Source organism: Clytia hemisphaerica, unplaced genomic scaffold (assembly GCF_902728285.1).
Source record: "Clytia hemisphaerica strain Z4C2 unplaced genomic scaffold, Clytia hemisphaerica genome assembly, whole genome shotgun sequence".
Taxonomy (NCBI): domain Eukaryota; kingdom Metazoa; phylum Cnidaria; class Hydrozoa; order Leptothecata; family Clytiidae; genus Clytia; species Clytia hemisphaerica.
The window spans coordinates 2370235-2394890 of record NW_027103917.1 but is presented as its reverse complement, the minus strand read 5'-3'; the positions used below and the strand labels follow the sequence as shown (position 1 = coordinate 2394890).

The window sequence follows — 24656 nt, the reverse complement described above, 5'->3', positions numbered from 1 at the left end:
AATTTAGTCTTTTTTTAGTCTCTAAGATTTTAAGAACAACAAAAATGGCAGAATTAAACAAAGATAGTAAAGATATTGGTAGCATGGAAACGGTTTTCAAGGAATCCAGTCCACGCACAAACAAGAAGGATAAAACCAAATATCAAGCTTTCCGATCTGATGACTCCTTGTCATCAGAAAATGAAGAAATTGAACCCTCAAACAGGTTTGTAATATATTGCTTTCTGGTAAGATGAGAACAAAAATCAACGATATTGTGATTGGCTAATTTTTCCTTAATGGTTTTAATTAGCATAAAATTCAAATCATGCCATCACATAGCGAAAAAGTCCCAATCACGCCATCATGCAACTATGGAAAAGAAGCTACTAAGCTCAGACACTTTAAACAAACAAACCATGTCTAAATTTTGTTAGTGGTGATTTTTTTTAATGATGTTCATAACTGTTTAAAGTTTTGAAATTCCAATCAATTATTATTATGCTTGCTCAGATTATAGCTACTTACTGTCAGCTTGGGAAATATTGTGTCCAAGATCAACAAATAACCTTTATTTATCCAAATTTTTCCATTTTAGATTACGACGAAAGATCAAGAAAGAACGTACAAACACCTCCTTTAAAGTGAAGATCAAAAAAAATATGAAGAAAGAAAAGAAAGAAAAGGAAAAAGACAAGGAAAAAGACAAGAAGGATAAGAAAGATAAGAATAAACGCAAAATGAAAAAAGGAAATTCTGAAGAAGGTGGTCTGGATACGACGGAATATCCATTGCATGGTAAAAATCTGGCTGTTGAATTTACTTCGTTGCTACACAGTGGAATCTTCATAATAGACCTTATCGAAGTTTTTTATTTTTCTAAAACAGCGATGCATTGTGGAATTGCTTCGGGGGTATTACAATAGAATTCCCTTGAGGAATTCCTAAGAGATTTCTATTGTAATACCGCTGAAACTATCCCATAATGCCATCGCTTTTTTAGAAAAATCAAAAACTCCGATAAGATCTATTCGAATACGCACAGAGAATGCACTTTTGATTAAGTTACGGAAATTTTGAGTTATGGAGTAAGCTTTGAGGCATCATTAACTGACCATAAAACTTGTTCGAGTTAAGGAGACATTCGAGTTAGAGAGGTTCCACTTAAAGAAACTCAACTAGATTTTAGTCCTAAATGGTTTTTTTGGAGCTCTTAGTTGTTTGATTCATTGGAAATTGCAAAAAAATTTGAACCCCTAATGTTAAGAATATTGGATACCCAAGGAGTATAGATTTATTTTTTCAACACTTGATAACCTAGGGATGAAATTTTTACAAAATAGTAGGATATCCAAGAGGGGTTGAGCATTTTCAAAGAACAGTTTTTCAGACTTGTGTATTTATAGGGGTAGGGGGTAAAAGTCGGCATCTTCAGATCTTCTTCGCCTGGTGTTTTTTCTGTTCCATATAATGATAGAAGACATTTTTAAAAAATAAATTAAATTTTATGCAATTTTGACGAATTCCAGCCCAAAAAACTGCCCGGGGGGGCTTTTTTACCCAAAAATCAGCTTTTTTGAGGTTTATTCTTCATATCTCTTCCAAAACTTGCTCAAATTCAAGATGTAGTGTTTTTTATGAAAATTTAACCTATTGTGAGGCATTCTGCGCAATTTTTAAGGTCAGAAGTCCAAAATTGGCCGAACCCCCTTGGGGGTACTGATTTGCACTACAGGCAAAAATTGGAAAAAATGGCATTTTCTGGCCTTTTCAGGCCTTTTCAGGCCTGTAAATCTGTCAAAACTATTGCAAATCTTATTTTTTTCACTTGCAGTACTAAATTTTATGAAGAAACAACAAAATAATCATATTGGATTGAAAATTGTGCCCGTTGGAGCCCTAAACAAGCTGTTTTAAGCCAATTTTGGGTAGCAAAATGCTTTTTAAGGCCAATTTTGCAAGTTCATAAACTTTAAACTAATTGATTCACACGTCTGAAATTTTCAGAGATGGAAGTCTTCAATAAAGTCTTTAAGCAAAATGAATTTCAAGATTTACACTTTTTTCAAAAAATCATAATGACGTCTTCAAAAATCGCTTTTTAGCAAAAAAAAAATCATCATTATAAAAAAAAGCATGCCATTTTTTAAGGCAAGCTTCTACAAACTGAGTTTAAATGCTGATTGAAATTGTTTTTGTAGTGACAGTACTCTGGAGATACTCCAGGGAAATCAAAATCATTTGGGTTTAAGATTTGGGTATATCTGCCTTTATGGAATTGAAATCTGTGCTAAAACTAACTAAATTGCAACATTTCAAGCAAAAATATTGCATTTTAGCAAGAATTTCAATTCCAAAATGGTGGATATACCCAAATCCCAAGCCCAGATGACTTTGATTTTCCTGCAGTATTTCCAGAATACTATCACTGCAAGAAAATTCAGGTCCATGTCTATTGTCATTTTAGAGATTTTTTCAGTCCAAATTTGGATTTTTGCCTGAAAAATGGCTCTTTAGCAGGGATTTTATTTCCATAATGGGGGACATAGACGCATCCCAGACCCAAATGATTTTTATTTCCCTGGAGTATCTCCAGAGTACTATCACTGCAAAAACAATTTCAATCAGCATTTAAACTCAGTTTGTAGAAGCTTGCCTTAAAAGATGCTATTTTTTGATAAATATGATTTTTTTTTGCTAAAAAGTGATTTTTGAAGACGCCATTACGACTTTTTGCAAAAAGTGAAAATCTTGAAATTCATTTTGCTTAAAGACTTAATTGAAGACATCCATCTCTGAAAATTTCAGACGTGTGAATCAATTAGTTTAAACTTTATGAACTTGCAAAATTGGCCTTAAAGAGCATTTTGCTACCCAAAGTTGGCTTAAAACAGCTCGTTTAGGGCTCCAACGGGCACAATTTTCAACCAATATGATTATTTTGTTGTTTCTTCATAAAATTTAGTACAGCAAGTGAAAAAAATAAGATTTGCAATAGTTTTGACATATTTACAGGCCTGAAAAGGCCAGAAAATGCCATTTTTTCCAATTTTTGCCTGTAGTGCGAATCAGTACCCCCAGGGGGGTTCGGCCAATTTTGAACTTCTGACCTTAAAAGTTGCGCAGAATGCCTCACAATAGGTTGAATTTTCATAAAAAAACACTACATCTTGAATTTGAGCAAGTTTTGGAAGAGATATGAAGAATAAACCTCAAAAAGCTGATTTTTCGGTAAAAACGCCCCCCTGGGCAGTTTTTTGGGCTGGAATTTGTCAAAAATGCATAAAATTGAAAAATTTTTTTTAAATGTCTTCTATCATTATATGGAACAGAAAAAACACCAGGCAAAGAAGATCTGAAGATACCCCCAAAAAAAGTTACTCTACCCCCTACCCCTAGTATTTTAGTATTTCATTGGTTGTGTTGATAATCTTTCTGGGGAAGGTCATAGTTCGGAGCCTTATTTCTTAAGGAAGAAGGGGAATCAGAAATTTTCATGAAAAGGGGGCAAGGGTAGCAAATAAGGGGGGATGGCAAAGAAGGGGGGTATCAATGAAGAGGGTAGCAAGGAAGGGGGTAGCAAGGAAGGGGGGTAGTTTAAGAAGGGGGGCTTAGCTATATATTGTAGATTATCTTCAAGCACTGTTATTAAATTTGGTGAAAGGAAGTTTTTTGTTAGAGTAGTTAGAAGAAAGAAGGACTTTTTATTTTTCTTCCAACCCCCTTTTATTTCCTATCCGAAAGACAACTAGAACATGAAAAGGAGAGGGTTTCTTTAGTCTTTCACAATAATAAAAAACAGCTGGAACATTGTGCACTAGCGATGAAAAGATGTAGAATATCAAATTGTCACTTTTAGGTCCTGTTTTTGGTGTGCCGTTGGAAGTGGCCGTCGAACGCAGTGGGCTTCCCGACAAAATCGAACTGCCAAGAGTTGTCCGTGATTGCATCTTGTTTATCGAAGAGAAAGGTTGGTTGTTAATTGTACTACCTTTGACTCAATGGGCTATTCCAAAAATAGTCTGTACCACCCCCTATGTTGAGGAGGTGAGACACCATTTGACAGGGTGGTCTGGAAAATTAAAAATCCAGGGATCACCTTTCCTGGAAAATACCTCCTCAACATAATAGGGGAAAATTCTTTTTGAGAAATAGCCCAATTTCTGAAAGAAATTGACGAAGATCTTTAATTTAGATTTTTGATTTCACGTTTTGCACTCAATATAATGATAAAGTGATAATTGAGAGATAGAGAACTAACTTATGATCTACAATACACCTGCATTGCCTGAAAATTGCGCAAGCCTGAAACACCGTGTAGCAATTTGTAATTTTATAATTTCTGGGACTTGAGAACCTAAAAGAAAACTTTTGAATTGAAAGAAATCTACAATACACTGCATTGCCTGAAAATTGCGCAAGCCTGAAACACCGTGTAGCAATTTGTAATTTTGTAATTTCTGGGACTTGAGAACCTAAAAGAAAACTTTTGAATTGAAAGAAATCTACAATACACTGCATTGCCTGAAAATTGCGCAAGCCTGAAACACCGTGTAGCAATTTGTAATTTTGTAATTTCTGGGACTTGAGAACCTAAAAGAAAACTTTTGAATTGAAAGAAATCTACAATACACTGCATTGCCTGAAAATTGCGCAAGCCTGAAACACCGTGTAGCAATTTGTAATTTTGTAATTTCTGGGACTTGAGAACCTAAAAGAAAACTTTTGAATTGAAAGAAATCTACAATACACCTGCATTGTCTGAAGATTGCGCAAGCCTGAAACACCGTGTAGCAATTTGTAATTTTGTAATTTCTGGGACTTGAGAACCTAAAAGAAAACTTTTGAATTGAAAGAAATCTACAATACACTGCATTGCCTGAAAATTGCGCAAGCCTGAAACACCGTGTAGCAATTTGTAATTTTGTAATTTCTGGGACTTGAGAACCTAAAAGAAAACTTTTGAATTGAAAGAAATCTACAATACACCTGCATTGTCTGAAGATTGCGCAAGCCTGAAACACCGTGTAGCAATTTGTAATTTTGTAATTTCTGGGACTTGAGAACCTAAAAGAAAACTTTTGAATTGAAAGAAATCTACAATACACTGCATTGCCTGAAAATTGCGCAAGCCTGAAACACCGTATAGCAATTTGTAATTTTGTAATTTCTGGGACTTGAGAACCTAAAAGAAAACTTTTGAATTGAAAGAAATCTACAATACACTGCATTGCCTGAAAATTGCGCAAGCCTGAAACACCGTGTAGCAATTTGTAATTTTGTAATTTCTGGGACTTGAGAACCTAAAAGAAAACTTTTGAATTGAAAGAAATCTACAATACACTGCATTGCCTGAAAATTGCGCAAGCCTGAAACACCGTGTAGCAATTTGTAATTTTGTAATTTCTGGGACTTGAGAACCTAAAAGAAAACTTTTGAATTGAAAGAAATCTACAATACACTGCATTGCCTGAAGATTGCGCAAGCCTGAAACACCGTGTAGCAATTTGTAATTTTGTAATTTCTGGGACTTGAGAACCTAAAAGAAAACTTTTGAATTGAAAGAAATCTACAATACACCTGCATTGTCTGAAGATTGCGCAAGCCTGAAACACCGTGTAGCAATTTGTAATTTTGTAATTTCTGGGACTTGAGAACCTAAAAGAAAACTTTTGAATTGAAAGAAATCTACAATACACTGCATTGCCTGAAAATTGCGCAAGCCTGAAACACCGTGTAGCAATTTGTAATTTTGTAATTTCTGGGACTTGAGAACCTAAAAGAAAACTTTTGAATTGAAAGAAATCTACAATACACCTGCATTGTCTGAAGATTGCGCAAGCCTGAAACACCGTGTAGCAATTTGTAATTTTGTAATTTCTGGGACTTGAGAACCTAAAAGAAAACTTTTGAATTGAAAGAAATCTACAATACACTGCATTGCCTGAAAATTGCGCAAGCCTGAAACACCGTGTAGCAATTTGTAATTTTGTAATTTCTGGGACTTGAGAACCTAAAAGAAAACTTTTGAATTGATAGAAATCTACAATACACCTGCATTGTCTGAAGATTGCGCAAGCCTGAAACACCGTGTAGCAATTTGTAATTTTGTAATTTCTGGGACTTGAGAACCTAAAAGAAAACTTTTGAATTGAAAGAAATCTACAATACACTGCATTGCCTGAAAATTGCGCAAGCCTGAAACACCGTGTAGCAATTTGTAATTTTGTAATTTCTGGGACTTGAGAACCTAAAAGAAAACTTTTGAATTGAAAGAAATCTACAATACACCTGCATTGTCTGAAGATTGCGCAAGCCTGAAACACCGTGTAGCAATTTGTAATTTTGTAATTTCTGGGACTTGAGAACCTAAAAGAAAACTTTTGAATTGAAAGAAATCTACAATACACCTGCATTGTCTGAAGATTGCGCAAGCCTGAAACACCGTGTAGCAATTTGTAATTTTGTAATTTCTGGGACTTGAGAACCTAAAAGAAAACTTTTGAATTGAAAGAAATCTACAATACACCTGCATTGTCTGAAGATTGCGCAAGCCTGAAACACCGTGTAGCAATTTGTAATTTTGTAATTTCTGGGACTTGAGAACCTAAAAGAAAACTTTTGAATTGAAAGAAATCTACAATACACCTGCATTGTCTGAAGATTGCGCAAGCCTGAAACACCGTGTAGCAATTTGTAATTTTGTAATTTCTGGGACTTGAGAACCTAAAAGAAAACTTTTGAATTGAAAGAAATCTACAATACACTGCATTGCCTGAAAATTGCGCAAGCCTGAAACACCGTGTAGCAATTTGTAATTTTGTAATTTCTGGGACTTGAGAACCTAAAAGAAAACTTTTGAATTGAAAGAAATCTACAATACACCTGCATTGTCTGAAGATTGCGCAAGCCTGAAACACCGTGTAGCAATTTGTAATTTTGTAATTTCTGGGACTTGAGAACCTAAAAGAAAACTTTTGAATTGAAAGAAATCTACAATACACTGCATTGCCTGAAAATTGCGCAAGCCTGAAACACCGTGTAGCAATTTGTAATTTTGTAATTTCTGGGACTTGAGAACCTAAAAGAAAACTTTTGAATTGAAAGAAATCTACAATACACCTGCATTGTCTGAAGATTGCGCAAGCCTGAAACACCGTGTAGCAATTTGTAATTTTGTAATTTCTGGGACTTGAGAACCTAAAAGAAAACTTTTGAATTGAAAGAAATCTACAATACACCTGCATTGTCTGAAGATTGCGCAAGCCTGAAACACCGTGTAGCAATTGTAAATTAGCCTTAGAGTTAGTCCTTTATTTCTCGATATTTCACTCGAACTATTTCGATTTTTCTTGAGCACTTTGTGTTTTACTATACTGATAATCTGAAACTTAATTCTATAATGCCTATATGAATAATTTGATCTTTTTAATATATTAATTCATTCAAACATTCAATAACTTCACAGGCCTAACAACAGAAGGTATCTACAGGTTGTCTGGTGTGAAATCAAAAGTAGACCATCTCAAGTCGCTCTATAATGAAGGTTTGTTTCTTAGGCTGGACTTAAAAAATTGTTGGTTTGCCGTCACCCGACCAACCCTATCTCAAAACCTGCCGACCCAAAAAATTTTATTGCCATTTTAAAGAAGATTTTTTTCCTTCAAAAACTTCAAACAATAAAAAATGAAAACTCGTATCTTGTTTGTCTCAAGCATAAGAATCGTAAATTCCCTGCTAGCACTTCTGTTTTTTATTTAAAATTACCTAAATGTAAACAAACTGTTAACCCTTCCATGGACGAAAATTTTAAAAATCGCCAAAATAAAAAAAAAAATCCTACCGACCGACCCACCTCCAAAGTCTAGGGTCGGGTGACGGCAAACCAACAATTTTTTAAGCCCAGCCTTATGGAATATATTAAAAGTACATTTTGTGTCTAAAAAATTAAATTTGATTTACAAAGTTAACTTACACTAGGTTTTTTTGGTATAAGTAACAGCTGGAAAACTTGTAGGTGTAATATCCTTTCAGTGAAAATTTCAAGCACTCTTTTGGCTGTCATACTGTATTGTGACCGTCATACTTACGGCCAAAATACTCAATTTTGAATTCAGTTTTAAAACTCAATATTGCGTAAGGAGTTGAGCAAAATCAAAATCTTCCCATAGTTTCTAGAGGGATCAAGAGCCCCCTTAGGTAAGAGGACCCCCCCCCCTTAAGTGCTAACCCCCCCCTTAGGAAATTTATTTAAAATTTCACACCCCCCTTAGAAAATCAGTATAAATGAAACGATTGTACAAGAGTCATAATTCAAGGAAGACCCCCCTTATTTAAGAGACCCCCCTTAGGTAAGAAGACCCCCCCCTTAACTGGCAACCCCCCCCCTTAGGAAAGTCATACTTTTAACACCCCCTTGCTTTTGGTTCATCAAAACCCAAGACCCCCCCCTAAATGTAGGGGGGGGGTAGAAACTATGCTTCCTCGCTTTATGATAAGCAATCCTTTAAAATAAACTTTTCATAGGGCATCCAAGGGGTCTTGTGACAAATTTCTAGGCCTCTCATATGTATTGATTGCTGTAAGTGGTTACCAAGCTGGTGGAAACTTAATTTCTTATCAGAAAAACGGCCAGTGGCAGAAGTGCTTGGAATTTTGCCTGCCTTTATCTGTATTATAATTCTTTCATAAACGTCCACATTAGAAGATGACGTGGATGGTTAGCTCAGTCGGGAGAGTATTTGCCTTACAATCTAAGGGTTCTGGGTTCGATCCCTGGTCACCGCCAACTCAATGAATGAGTAGCTTTAGATTGAGTAATCTGATCTAAGCGGTAAGTTACTGGGAGCTGAGGGCAGATGTGGCGCTCCACCTCAGAATTCGAACTCCCAGGTCAAGTGCAAATAGAAAAGGGGATAAACACCGAGTAAAAATAGAAAAAAAGAACACAATACTTTTCTTGTTTTCTAGGTCGACCAGTTGTTTTAGATGACTGCGATCCAAACACTGTGGCAAGCTTATTGAAATTGTATCTTCGTGAATTACCATCCAGTATATTGACCACTAGACTCAATCCCATCTTTGATTCGTTTATTAGTAAGTTACAAGACTATCAATTGTAAAAGGTTTTATTCCAATTATTTATAACCTCAGCTTTCCCAAATAATTTAAGCTCTTTCCAGCAAAAATCTTCATGTGCTTTGAAAAGTATCATTAATGAGAACAGCTATCTTATTTTCCTGAACTCAACCATCAAAGTAGCCTTTGACCACTTTTTGCCTTTTTTTCTAAAAAGCTCGAAACCAAGGATAAAATTTTACAGTTGCTAACTGTATGATTTCAAATATTCACGAGGAGAAAGTTCAGTTGAGAAGTTGCTGCCTTAGCTTCCTGAACTCAACCATTAAAGAAGCCTTTGATCCACCTACGACTTTTGGGAAAAATATCAAAATTAAGGCTAAGAATTTACAACTGTACTGTACCACTAAATGATTTCTAATATTTCTACTATTTACAGACCACGAGGACGGTGACGAGCAGGTGTTTCAGTTCTTGAAGCTGTTGAACGATCTACCGTGTCCGAACAGAACGCTTTTACAATGGATGTTCACTCACTTTATTCATATCATAGAACAGGTTATTAAACTTGTATTGAATTTATGAATGGCCGATAAAAATGCCATCCATGTAGTACGTACACTACAAAGGGGGAAAGAGGTCGCAAAAGCGTACATCTATTGTTTGAATGACGTAATTTATATTGTTCTCTGTATACAACGGGGAGTGGGGTATATCAAATATTTCGAAATTTTTGCGTATGTGCTATTTGGACGACCCTTTTTTACATAGAATCCAATATCGATAAAGCTCAGACAGCTACCAACTGACAACCAGCAGAGTTTTTATTAATTGATATCAATCTGTCTTGAACAGAATTGTTCATGTTTTCCAATCATTCAAATTCTTTGTCTTTTGTGTTGTGATGCCTCATTTTTGAGGGTTTGTCCCGCCCTTCTTAAGACAACAGCCTTCCCCTTCCCCTTCTCTCAATCAGAGAGGTTCGCTGAAAACTTGATACAGCCTCCAAAAAGTCAATAACATGCCGTTTGGGTTGTTCTGGTGCTCTTTTTACCTCTGTGTAGCTTTCCTTGTGGGCTCTTCATGTTTTTTTATCATCTACTCGCTTATTTTACAGAGTGCAGAGACAAAGATGAACATTCAAAACTTGAGTATCGTGTTCAGCCCAACGATGAAGATTACACATGGTGTTTTAAACATCTTCTTCGAACATTCCCAAGTATTCTTCCCTGGTGTCGAACTCATCAAGTAAGAATTATATTAATCAAAATCCACTCGCTTTAAAGGGACATTATAGTAGTAAAATGTAAACATTGTGCGAACCACGTGTCATTAAAGAGAACAATTAAAATCACATGTCCAAAACAAAATTAGCCATATTTGGTTTGATTTTTTATTTTGACATTGTAAAATGTAAACATTGTGCGAACCACGTGTCATTAAAGAGAACAATTAAAATCACATGTCCAAAACAAAATTAGCCATATTTGGTTTGATTTTTTATTTTGACATTGTAAAATGTAAACATTGTGCGAACCACGTGTCATTAAAGAGAACAATTAAAATCACATGTCCAAAACAAAATTAGCCATATTTGTTTTGATTTTGTATCCGCTGCATACAGTTTGTTTACAAATTTCGCAAGTACTGTTATGCCCCTTTAAGTTTGCAATCTTTTTTTGCTACCTTGTGGAAGCTATCCTTAAGGGAATTAATCTAATAATTCTAACATGGTTTCTACATAAAGAGTGTACACTTGCAGTGAATGGACTATAGTAAATCTAGTCTTTTTGCTATAGTTTAAACGGTCGACTTTCTTCCTCGGCTTCACTCTTTTTTTTTGAAAGGTTTCGACTGTCTAAGCTCGACGTGATGCTTCCTTTTCGATGCTAGTGCAATAACTCAATTTAAGCTTTTCCAAGCAAAGAATTGAAGCTTTGAAATTTCCCATCGAGCTTCTGTCGCTTTTTGATTGAACGGAGAAGATGCAGAAAGTAGGCTGTCTATAAAGTGTTTAATACTTAATACTAAGTAAGAAGTCGAAATATTGAAAAGACCCCATCCCCACTGGAAAATTTCACCATCTCTTTCTTTTTTTATAATTTGAATGTCGGAATCAAAAATATTATTATTTGATTTTATTTGGGAAAATCAAATTAAGGAAGTATCTATATACATTTTTTTTGAACAATTTTATCGACAATTTGATCAACAATTTGATCCTGGAATGACAAAGCAATTTAGAAGCAAATATAGATATGTATCTAAAGCTTATTATAAAAATAAAACATAACAGAATTCTCTTATAACATTATAAAGCTTATATAAAATATGTATACCTCAATTTAGCCTTAAGGATAAGAACATTTTGAGAACAATAGAATAGATGCTATAGTACAAATTCAACACGTCAAAAAAGTACGGGTTCTTATAATTAAATATGAGAGTATTCCTGGCCAATCACACCGTTTCACAAGTGACAAAACGTTCACGCATTTGTCTTACAAATTATGAATTTGACTTTTTCAAAGTTACGCGAACTCGTGAAGTGAAGATCGTTTATTAACTATTTTAAATTGAAATCTTTTTTTTCACTAATACAAATAAAATAATCAAAATAAATTGCTTGTAAAATAATAAAATATTATCCAAATACAAAGATTGAGAGCAAGGCGCCATAGGGTGTCCGGGAAAAAGTACAGCTGACTCTCGTTAATTCGAACTCGAACGGGGAATCGAATTACAGAGAGATTTGAATTATAGAATGTGTTTCTGGGACTGGGAATAAGTTAGAATAATAGAAAGATTCTAATAATAGAAGTTCGAATAAGTGAGTCAACTGTATACCATTACTTCGAATAAAAGTCCCCCTTCTTTTAAACGCCCCCTCGAATAAACGCCCCTCCTAAAAGAAAATTATTTAATAAATGTCCCCTTCGAATAATCGCCCCTTCAGGGGAGGGGTGTTTCTTAGAAACTTGTGACTTTAATACTTCAATACCAGTGTTAACTGGGTTTGAAAAGGAAGATTTTAGTCATTTCTTGTAACCAGAGCAGTTTTCGATGCAATTTTAGTCGTTGAACTAAAGAAATTTTGCACTAAAATCCTGATAAAGAACTAAAACAAAGGGTATATTTGCTCTAAATATTCGACTATAGACTGAAATAATTTAATAAACGCCCCTCCTAAAATCAAAAAAATTAAATAAACAATACGGTAATTATAATATTAAAACATGTCTTTGAGTAGAGATTTTTGATAGTTGAGTGTCCTTTGTATTATTGCGTGTAAAATAAAGAAAAAGAGTGAAAAACACAAAATTTTGTATCTATTTTGATATTACAGTAGAACCTCCAATTAGCGGAACTCAAAAAGGCGGACTGATTAGCGAACACTAATCCGATTCCCCGATGGTGTCCGCTAATTAGAGGTTCCACTGTATACTTTTTACCGGTCATCCTGTATAGCTTTCAAAAGGCTCCCACCCCTCAAAAACGTGAATAAAACTTAACATAACTCACGCTTGTCTTTTTTTTTGCTAGGTTTGTGCCAGTACCAGAAACGAAAGACGAAGATGAAAACGGCTTCCCGACCACTATCGAGTAAGTATTTGACCACTATTGAATCATTGATGTTCTTAATAAAATAAAATAAAATTAACTCAAATTCCATTTACATTTAAACTGAATTATGTAGTGTATGCTCAAGTTTTATCGTCAATGACTACTTTCGACTTTGCTTCACTTCATTTCTTCACTTGTTGTAACTGAGCAATTTCAATTTTAGCGAAAGTGCATGCTTGTGTGATCAAAGTTTTTGCACGTGTCTGCTCGTTGATGATTCTTATTTGAGCTTTCGTGCGCGGAAGAAATAATTCCAAATCATCATTTTCATCATCAGAGTCTTCTATGATTTTCTCATTTTGTAATTTCAAGATGTCATTTGTTTCCTCAGATGAATTTCTTAGTATCTTTTCCAATTGAGTCTGAGATTTATCCATTATTTTACCGAGGTCAAGTTCGATATCTTCTCCAGTAGAATCGTCAGTTTCCGAGTTACTTGATGATTCAGAGTCGTCAGAATTTTCCTGCAGAGAAATACATCCAAATTTTCTTAAATGAACAAGAATGGAGCGAAATTCCTTCATCCACTGATTCAAGTTTGTTGAAAACTTTATCAATTGTCGATTTAAAGGTCGCCAATCATCAAATGCGATTTTCCGTTCTCCATTTTTTTGATCAATATGGAGTATTGTTCGTATTTCTTTTAGGTATTCTCTCAAGTAAACAATCACTTTTGTCATCAACTTTTCGGTGACTTCCTCAGTTTGATGGATGATATCAGTTTCTGTCGTAGAAGCTGAATTATTGACACTTTTAGATGTAGCTTTAATTTTAGGTTGCTCATTCGAATCAGTATTTTGTGTTGATTCTACTTCGTTTTTTTCCTTATGCTGATTTGCTAAAGCGTGATCGTTGACTTGAATTATATCCTGAGCAGAGTCTGACTGTTCGTTTTCTGCTGGATTTTTCTCAACATGGGGCGTGGAAAGCTTGACTTTTTTAGTTGGAGTTTTATCATAAGTCTTCTCTGTTAATGGGCGCTTAACCGATCCGATATTCTTTTTTAGTGACTTTTTACCATGCTGCGTTTTTTCATCGGCTGTACAGATTCTCAAAATATTTTCACTTTCTTTTTCCATCCGATCTTTAGCAAGTTTGAGGATTTTGTCAACAACCACTCGCCAATCAGTACTGGTAAAACGTGTTACTTTCAGACGACTATCCTCGTCAAAATTGCTACGGAGAAATGATTGCTTGCTACTCCCTTGTCCTTTTTCCTTGCTCTTGTAAAATGAGGCGTACTTTACATGGATAAAAAGATTCTCATTTTTTTCTACTAATTTTTCCAACTCCTCGAAGCAATCTTTACAAGGAGATGCATTCAAATAGATTTCAACTTCAACTTTTCCATTTCTGTAATTGGGGAATAATTTTTCATTCCAAGGGTAACCATTTGATTTTATTTCCCAGTAAAGCAAAGGACCATCACCAAAACCTTCACAGGTGACAATATCCGGTTCATACTCTTTCTTACCGACGGTTACACTTTGAGGATTATAACATGTGAAAGTTTTGTTTTTGTCATATAAAATATTAGCAGGATTTGAACATTTAACTGTGGTGAAATTATCTTCAACTTGATCAAATTGATAAGTCCTTACTTTACGACGAAGGCGATGAAGATGAACAACGTGTGGGTTACAAGTGTAATAATACTTATTAACGGGAAAAATATCCTTGGAGCTACCTTTCCCGGCAACCGTTTTTGAACTACCACTTTTGTTATCGTCAGAATCGTTAGAACTCTCTATAAGTTCAATTTCTTTCTGTATCCTTCTGATGACGTATGTTTCAGCGTGACCAGTTCCCTTTAATTCATCATCATCTTCCCAATCAGAGTCATCTCTTTCCTGGTCCAGTTCGTCACCATTCCTTTTTCTTTCCCAAAATGTTTTCCATTTAGCATCGCTATCAAATCGATATCGTACGAAACAACGGACTGGGAATTCTCTGTATTCATACCCTTGACCAAAATTTATGAAATGATTCAAAATTTGAAAAGCATCTGCCAGATCGCTGGATGTCATTTTCCATTAAAATTCATATCTGTAGAAATGTTATCGACCTTTCACTTCTACCGAAACCATCAAAAAGCTTATGATTTTCTCATAACATCTATAAAGACGAAATTTGTTTTAAACATTAGCCGACACAGCAACACTTTTTTCGTTTCCATGTGAACTTGTTATCTATATATTAATAGTATAACGCGTATGTCATTTTGTTTTCTGTCTGTGTGTCACTTTCGATTTCGCAAGCAATGTTTTGTTCTCGGTAAGTTTGTTTTGATTGACAGATCGGATAGAGCCTGGTATAGACTTTATTCAGCCTTTGTTTTGAAATTTAAGGCCCGTCTACATTTAGTAATTTTAATTTCTGCCTAGGCATGCCCGTTTTTTGTTTTTCTCTTTTCTTTTGTTTAAATTCTTTTCGAATGTAATTAACGATCGTATTTATTAATGACATTCGAATTCTTTTCAAAACAAATTCCTTTTATAGAAAAGAATAATTCAAATGTAAATCAAAACATAACAGTCAAAAAGTCAAACAACAACAGCATTCAAAAGGCGATAAAAAGCAAAAAGAGAAAATTAGTCAACCTCTTTCTTCATATAAAAACATTCAAGTCGTCGTTACTGTCAAAAAGTGTGTACGTCATTTTACATGTTTAAATTTGAAAAGTGGCTGCGTTTAGACGAACTGGCATTTGTAGTTTGGCATTTGCTCATGAGGGATTCGATTTTAATAGCTTTTCCATTGTATTTTCTGTCATGGCATTTAAGAAATTTTTAGAGTCATTACTGAAAAGGTGATTCCCTCAAGTTCAACTTTGACAGATCAAACAATGAAAAGCATGGAATCTTTCAAAAACTGCAGTCATTAAGACTGAAACTTTTTGCCGTAGGGCTAGGCTATGGCAAATGTTGCAAATTTTACAATCTATAGAAAGAACTGAATAAAAAACGTGCAAATACTTTAAATACTTTGTTTGATTTGAAATGCCAGAAAAGGGGATTCCTTTGCTCAAAATGGCATTTCAAATGCCAACGAAATGCCAACACGCTGGCATCATTAGGCATTTGACAAACCGAACAATTTACAAAATGCCAGGCTGGTCTAAACGCAGCCAGTTATGACAAGGGTTTAAAAAAGCAACTTAGAATTGTCTTATTTTTTCAATCTGATAAAAACAAAGAGTTGCACTATTCTTTGTGACTTTCCCACTTTTTCCTGAAGAATTGTCATTTCAACTGGGCGGCATATTCAGAGTTGTTTCAGACGACACTGGTACAGTAAACGATTCTCTTCCTGATAACTTTTGACTTAAAGGGATAATCAGATGGTTTGAGATATTTTGCCTATAGATAGCTGCTAGGATTTTAGGAAAAATTTCTAAATTTTTCGGTGTACTTATTTTCCTAACTCAAGTTATACCACTTTGAAATTTTGAACCTTTGCTTGAAAACAATAGAAAAAAGTGTGAAAAGTCCCTGAAAAGTCCCATTTTTCGAGATTTCAAATTGGCATAACTTGAGTTAAGAAAATAAATACACCGAAAAATTTAGAGGTTTTTCCTAAAATCCTAGAAGCTATCTGCAGGCAAAATATCTCAGACCATCTGATTATCCCTTTAAACAAAAAATTCGTCTACATCCAAAGGACTTTTATTGCGTTCAGCTACAGCTTAACCGGCGTGCGACGCCGGGTACCGGCTAGTATATCTTTAATCAGCTTTAATTGATTTTTATATTTTATTGATTTTTTAAACATTAGAATTTTATATTATTTAAACATCAGAATTAATATTAGTTTTCGATCATATCAGGGTGGCTGAAAACCATGGACGTAAATTCTTACTTGGAATTTTAGATTTCCTAGTCTGGTATTGTTGAAAAATACAGGCTGTTTCTACGAATATGGGTTCCTTATACCTTGGAAATGTTTTTCTTCTGTAGGCGAAAAAAAAACCTTTTAAGGTTGGATGTTTTGAATAAGCTCTCAAAACTATACCGAAGAACGGCTATTCCTATAGTGAAAGAGAGATATTTCAGTCCCACGTTTAAATTAACCTAAACGACCCCCGCCAATTTTCCCGGTGAGTTCATACTAAAGTCTTGGTTGAGCTCAATCAAAATTAAAGTCTGTCCAGATATAATTGGCAGTGGAAACAAGAATGCCTGTAACTTTTGATAGTCAAATATAATTATGGAAATTCTTTTTGTTTGTTTTAGAGAATCAAAAGCGCTATATTTGAATGTATTTTTGGTTGAAAAATTCGCGATTTTTAGCGGTTAAATTTGCGATTGTAAAAAGTGAGCATTTTTTCTACATATGCTATAACGTTCATTTTTATACCAGTGGTAGTTCAACCTTAGGTTAAGAAGTTTATTAAATTTCAAGGCGAACAGAAAAGTCCTTCGGAAGATATGGGACCCGAAATACCCCTTGGTAGCACTTTTCTGTGAAATATCAAATCTCCAACTTATTACTAAAAACGGGGGTTATGTTATCTTTTTTGAACAGTGCAATTAAAAGTTGGAAAGTGTTTTAAGTGTTGGTGCATTGGTATTATTGGTATCATTGATTATTTCGAAACGAAGTGAAATCACAGTATAATTGTTTTTATTGAAAAGATAAGCATGAACTTATATTGCCTTTGTTATTTTTAAGTCATTAAAAGAACTTTGCTAATTCACAAAACACTAAACACAGTTTGGCTATGAGGTCATTAAAGAGATCGTAAAATGTGTTATGATCGAAAAACTGTTTTATCATATCACTACCCCCGTTTTTAGTAATAAGTTGGAGATTTGATATTTCACAGAAAAGTGCTACCAAGGGGTATTTCGGGTCTCATATCTTCCGAAGGAATTTTCTGTTCGCCTTGAAATTTAACAAACTTCTTAACCTAAGGTTGAACTACCACTGGTATAAAAATGAACGTTATAGCATATGTAGAAAAAATGCTCACTTTTTACAATCGCAAATTTAACCGCTAAAAATCGCGAATTTTTCAACCAAAAATACATTCAAATATAGCGCTTTTGATTCTCTAAAACAAACAAAAAAAATTTCCATAATTATATTTGACTATCAAAAGTTACAGGCATTCTTGTTTCCACTGCCAATTATATCTGGACAGACTTTAGTTATTTAAGAAATGTGTCTGAATAGGCCTTATCATAAATTATTTTGAGTGCAACGAATCCCTCGTTTTAAAACCTAATTACCAAGGTGATTAAATTATCTTGAAATTTTACTACTTTCATAAATAGACTAAACTTCTTATGAACTCCTCTGGGAATCGGCAATCACCATAGCAATATTTTGAAAATCTTTTACAAAAATACAAGATTTACCAAGGTTTAGATACTGAGATGTTTTGGTCATCAAATTGTAATATTTTCATATCTTTATCTATTTTTCTTTCAAGGGGACTACAAGAACGACTCAAAGAAAATGAAACCGTTTTGGCCGAATTGCATGAACGCGTCAACCAAGGTGATAATAGCCAGGTAAGTTCATTTATGTTCCAGTCTTTGAACTGAACAACGAAGTTCTGCAATGAAGGGCTTAATTAACATGTTTTTTTTTCCAATTGACATGATTCGGCTTAGGTTTTCCTTTGGATGAAAACAGCTCAGTAGCTTTATCGATAATCATACGTACGTTGCATCGCGTCAATGGTATAATGATTACACTTAATAAAATCAGATTTAAGATTGCTATAAAACTTAAGTCGCAATAGTCATTTTCCCAAAGGTACTGAAATCTACTATTTTTTATCATGGTCAGGCGCCATGTAGGACGAGTGTTTCCCTGTGAAAACAGATTATGCAAAAAACGTTGGGTTATATATTTCAATACAGGACGAAGAATTGTGGGAACGTCAACGTCAGGCCACTCAAATCAAACGTAAAATCAAACTCCTCAAGAAGGCTGAAAAGGAGAAAGAAAAACAGGCGGAAGCCGCCCGCCAAGCACAGGCGGCCGCCGAAGAAAAAGACACCCAACAACAACAACAACAACAACAACAACAGCAAACTACCACAGTAGAAGTTCAACAAGCTCTTGAAGTTGACAAGCCAACAAAACAAGTTTCAGATTCACCCAAAACGCGACCGAAAGTGCTGACGTTAGCAGAACAAGCCAAACAACAGAACAACGCAGGCTCGCAACAAGATATCCCCCAAAAGCTTGACCCTCAAGCACAAGCACCCACGTCAACGGCCAAGCAGCAACAGAAAATTGAAACTCAACAACCAGTTGCGGGACCTATTCAAACTCTAATTGCAGCACCACCTCCAATCCAAAGGCGCAAAAATATTCCGCCCAAAGTCTCAGCAGCGCCTGCCGCCCAGATACCACCTCCAACCACCCAACTGCCTAGACAAAATCAACAACAGTACTCGACAAACTCGCTTCCTAGGAGAAATCGGTCTTCTCAGTCTTCAAATGAAAATCTTACGGAACCGAAACAACAACAAGCTCAACAGACTCAACAGAAAGCAGAAGATGTCGTTCTAATGGACGGTAAGTATAGATAACCATAATTTTTGTAATTTGAAAAACGACAAGTTTAATATTCATTTTAAAGCGGTTAATAACACCCCATCCTTCTTACAGACCCTGTGGTACCCCTACTCCCACTGGAAAAAAATTGGCAAAAACATAGAAAAACATCATCACCAGTAGAAAACTGTGCTCCAATTTTTGTCCATAATCAAATAAGCAAGTGCTTTTTGAAAAAATTCAATCTATTTTTTTTCCATCCAAACTGTAACTGAATTTTCTGACTCGATAACAATGGAATTCAAATCCCCAGCGATAAAAAATATGGGAATATCAATCCCCATCGAGTTTCAATCCGTTGGTTTTACCAAATTGGCTGAAAGAATCCTACCGGGTTTGTGAGAAAGGGTGTGAAATAGACACATTATATTGGTGATAGAAAATTCCTCTTCGTAATAGAGTACCTTTCGCTTGACGACCAGGAATCTATATCGTCAAGCATTTTTCGCAAATTTGTTTATTGTGTAGTCAAGGAATTTTGGCGGGAACTTAATTTGGCAGATTTGGTCAAAATCCGCCAAATAAAGTTCCCGCCAAATTTATTTTTTCAAGTTAACCGCCAAATTTAATTTCCTCTGACAAAAAACTTTTTTGGCCATCCGCTAAATTAAATTCAAACCAAAATTTCTTCCTTTAAGGTAGTCCTTTTAAGTCATGATAATTTGCCTCTTATCTTTAAATCTTTAAATCTCTTCGCTATCTTCGTAATCCCCCGTATAAAGGTAGTTTGGTTTACGAATACTGCAAATATTAACAACTTAATAATGATCTCCCTTCCCGGATTTATTTTCATGTTTAGACGAATTGAGAGTCATGCTTCTCGAAGAACAGAAATTGTTGATTGAAAATGAGGTAAAAACGCGCTTATATATTTCTGCATAATTTATTGGCCTGGCACTGGCATGTCGCCGTCTGTGGTGATTTATGGCCGTTTTTGAAGAAGGAGCGCTTTGTCAATTCAAATTTATTTAATAAATAATCAGTAGCGTAGACAGGAGGGACGCAAAATTTGTGTAGGAGAGCAGATTTGTATGACATTGTGATTATCTTTTTACATTATGAATAGATAATTACATTGTCATAAAAATCTGCTCTCCTACACAAATTTTTCGCCTCTCCTGTGTACGCTACTGATAAGGAGAGAGGAAATAACGGCGCCTCATGTAACAATGGGCCTTCATGCCGCTTCGGCTTCTTGTTTTATGATTGAATTCTAGCGTAACAGTACAATTGCAAGGTTGCAAAATTAAAGTCTGAAGACAAATCACACTTTTACTCGAAATTTTTTGATGTGCTTGTTAAATGGCATTTATTTCTGATTGGTTCGAATTTATTTGCACTAATAAAGTTATCAGCTGTAAGTTGTAAAGCAAGTAACATGAGAATAAAACAACGTGAACTTTTTCGAGTAATCACATGTTTTGACTGCATTGATATAATTTTGCAACCCGTGTATTGCAAATAATTTCAAACCTTATTAGATATTTGTTAATGTATTGGTTAAAGTTTAAATTATCTAACTTCAACATACTTGTGTATCTTTCAACAGGAAATGTTCAACGTGTCAGAGTTGCTTCGGAAGAAGATTCAAGTGGAAAGACGGGAGATTGAATCTTTAAAGGTAAGAGTAAGATTCTGCTTAAAGACTTTGTTTTGAATAAGAGTGAATTGTTTACTTACTTATCAATTTTTAATTCACAAGCTTTTTCACATTGAATTGACACGGATGTGGAGCAAAATTGGTCAGAAAGAGGAAATGAAAAACATTTTTTTGTAATCAGCATAATATAATATTTCATCGAATAAGGGAGTAAATCGAATAATAGAGCGTCGTTTACGAGAGCGTGTCGATTAGTAGAACGACGAATTAGAGAGCATCAACTGTATTCATGATATGCACCACTGCAATGACGAAATTATGCAACTTTTCTGTTTTTGTTCCACCCAATACGTCACTTTTTCTATTGTTTAAGTGACGTATTGGGTGGAAATTTTAAAAAGTTTTCAGAAAGCTCTCCAATGGTGCATATCATGAATATGTTTTGGATCTACTTAATCAATTTTTTGGTTAATTCTCAGGACAAACTTCAAGAGTGCATCGAACACAAAGAGAAAGACGCAGATTCTGATTCCAACTCTTCCTTTTCCTCTTCGTCAAGCGATTCGTCCGCTTCTGATCAAGAAGAAGATAATGCTCACGATCAGGTAAGGATCTACCCTATTTCATGAATTACGGGGTTTGCTACAAATTCCTCAAATTGCAGGATCAAGGGACCTCGCCTGGGCATGCATTGGTTCCGCAATGATATAATAGGACCTGTGGTCCACAAACTTACAGTAAAGAGTTGAATGAAAACTACATTAAGCTATCTTTCAAAAATTTTACAGTTCATTGAAGTGCACTTTTATCATTTTGATATTCCTCTTGTGTTTTGCATAATCTTAAAAACCACTGATCGGGCTTCCTATGAGCTGACTAGTCCGCCATGTTGTTTACATTTTTGGTTTTCAACCACGATATTCCAGACCCCATTACTCGGGTAGTTCGAGAATCGAACTACTCGAACTTACTCGAACTCCTTTACTCGAACTTTTGGAAATTTTCAAAAATTTGTGAGAAGTTTGAGAAGTTCGATTAGTTCGAGAAATTTGATTGAAGAAAAGTTCGATTAGTTCGAGAAGTACGATTGAAGTAATGTTCGAGAAGCTCGATTGAAGAAAAGTTTTGATGTACTCGAACTTTTCTTCGATCGAACTTATCGAGCTTATCTTCGAGTGAACTTTCCCGGAACTATACTTCGGTCAAACTCCTTCGGGACCTTAACCAACTAAATGGACTAAATTCGAGAAATAATAGAACGATTCTTCGATTCTGACCAAATTTTCTTCCATTTAGGAGCAAAAAGAAATTAATTTTCTTATTCTATGAGATGGTACACGCCATGGTTTAACTAGAATTCTGGCAGATTTTCAATTTTCAAACTTACTCGAACTTTACTCGAACTTTTAACATACCTTAGAATCCAAAGTTCGAGTAAGTTTGGCTAATTATTCAAACTTACTCGAAGTTATGTTATTGAAAATTGTGAGCAGTTCGAGTAATTCTTTTTACTCGAACTTTACTTGTTCGAGTAAGTTCGAGTAAAAAAGTGGATCAGAAAGTTCGAGTAACTGCAATCCTTCAAGAAATATTTGAGACAAATGGGAAATTCCCCAGGAAGTTTGGAAACCACAATCGATTTATAAGTGCTCTAAAGTAGGTTCGAAGGGTAGAGTTTTAACTCTGAGTTTTAACGCTAGACTTAAGACTGCAAAAATGGTCCAGTAAGGCTCCGAATATAGCCGGGAAGTCTGCCTACCCGTCTCAAATTGAAATATTCGATTAAATTAAAGAGATAGCCCAAAATCGGCTTTTGCGCCCGAACTTTAAATCTTGAAAAACGTCAAAATAACCAGAATTCTCAATATATTTCTTGAAAGATTGTGGGTCTGGGATATTCGAATTTTTTGAATCTGAAACGCTCAAAAATCTGATGTAAATAGAAAACAACTTGGCGGACAAGTCGACTTAGATACTGGACATACAGAATCATGTACAAGACCCCATGAGACGAAATTACTATAAAAAGTCTCACATTATCATTAACATTTACATACATCATCTTTTTATAATTTCTATAGGAATCTGATGAGGAAGATATCCTGCAATTAGAAATGATTTTGAACGATCTTGAAAAAGAAAACCAAAAGTTAGAGGTATATACCCTTTTAAATATTTTGCCTTCAAAAGATTTCCACTTGTTATTGATTGTTTACTTGTTATTAAGTTAACACTCTCTAACTCGACATCCTAGTGTTCGATACGGTCTTTTATTCGATAATATCGAAAGCTATCGTCAATAGGAAACGCTCTTAAAGGACGCCTTACCATTCGATGCACTCCACTATCTGATATGCTCCCTTATTCGATGAAAGTTCAATTCTTCTTGAAAATCTTCAACTGTACTGGCAGTAATTATTGACTGATATTCTTTTGTCATCGTTTAAATAAAGCAAACAAAATATTCTATCTTATTTTGTTTCATAGAGGTCAATAGACCTCTAAGAAGGATATATAGAAAGAAATATATTGCTATAAAATAGAAATGAAAATTATTCTTAACCCTTTTTCCAGATCGAAGGTAACGAACTGATCCAAAAAATCATCACTGAGCGGACACTTTGCTCACAAATTCGGACAGACGTTCGCTTACAAGAAATGAAGCTCTCCGTCAGGTAACCTGGTCCATCATGAAACGTTAAATTGATGAGAAACTATGCCTGACTCTCCATACTAGATAGATGTTTATTCTTCTGAAAGAGTACTCAGTATCTATCTATAAGAGTTGCACAGGCAAAATGTGGGTCCGATTTTGGTTAATGTACCTTTTTTGTTTGAGCTTGATGGTAATTTGGGAACCATGACTTTCGAGGTATGATAAACTTCAAAGAGGGAATCGAATCCAACCCCATTCGATTATATCACGTCTAGCGCCCATTGGTTTTGCGCTTCATCCATGTTGTTGCCACTTATTTGAAAGCTCAACAATTTGGTTATTGGAATTTCGTTAATCAAGCAAATTATAAAAAAAACACAATTGGAAAGTAACACAGCCATAGTCAGAATGAGACTTTCCCTATCCATTGGAAATGCTCAAAGTCGTTTCCGTTGGGGAAGATTTTCTTTGATCTATCGAAAGATCCTGATTGTGAAAGGTCATTTCTTTAACCTTTCTGAGCTGAGATCAATGAATGAGATTTGATTTATGCTAAGCGGCAAAAAGTAACGAAATCAGTTAGGTTCATGGATGATTTTTTTATGAATTTTGCGGAGACTTTCTAAAAAAATGTCAAAATTTAATGTGAGGGTGGACGGACTAATCTTTTGACTCTTTGGAAATTTCAGACAAATTTCGTGGGTTTTCGAAAACATATAACAGCAATATTTTTTGCGATATTCGCTTGTTCTTTGCTTGGAAGAGCTTAAAGCACGCCATCTGGCCCTTGCTGATGTATAAATCTATGGTCATACACACACCTCTATGACAACAAAACAGCTCTATACGAGACTCCCTAGAAAAATACAGAAATTTTCCTTCTAAAGTCTAAAAGATCCCCTGAGATGTCCTCTTTTGAAACCCCCCTGGAAATGTTCGGTTCGTGTATTCTAGCCTTGCTGCTAGGCTAAGGAAATAAGAAACCCCTTGTTTTGATTATCAGTCTCCTCGCTATTCACAATGTATTGTATATAGACTTTATTTGTATTTGTATAATTAAAAAGGAATATTTTTTTGTTATTAGGTTTAATTTAGTAAAAATGAATCAATTTTTATATAGAAATAGATCTTGAATTATCATGGAAA

General features: G+C 34.9%; 1 protein-coding gene across 1 annotated transcript; it reads left to right on the top strand.

Moving 5' to 3' along the window:
• LOC136809458 (ralA-binding protein 1-like) lies at positions 1 to 24656 on the top strand. The gene is made up of 15 exons (XM_067065991.1): positions 1 to 205; positions 578 to 777; positions 3839 to 3949; positions 7448 to 7525; positions 8950 to 9075; positions 9497 to 9615; positions 10175 to 10305; positions 12601 to 12660; positions 18116 to 18197; positions 18552 to 19215; positions 20054 to 20106; positions 20804 to 20875; positions 21334 to 21459; positions 22936 to 23010; positions 23429 to 24656. Exons 1-15 carry the CDS (start codon positions 45 to 47, stop codon positions 23531 to 23533), a joined length of 2163 nt encoding a protein of 720 aa, XP_066922092.1. The 5' UTR covers positions 1 to 44; the 3' UTR covers positions 23534 to 24656.

Excerpts from the sequence above, each read along its gene's own strand:
- LOC136809458 (XM_067065991.1), top strand. The coding sequence starts at position 45 with ATGGCAGAATTAAACAAAGATAGTAAAGATATTGGTAGCATGGAAACG. Across the intron at positions 7,526-8,949 it reads CAAGTCGCTCTATAATGAAG|GTCGACCAGTTGTTTTAGAT; the intron begins GTTTGTTTCTTA and ends CTTGTTTTCTAG. Across the intron at positions 9,616-10,174 it reads TTATTCATATCATAGAACAG|AGTGCAGAGACAAAGATGAA; the intron begins GTTATTAAACTT and ends CTTATTTTACAG.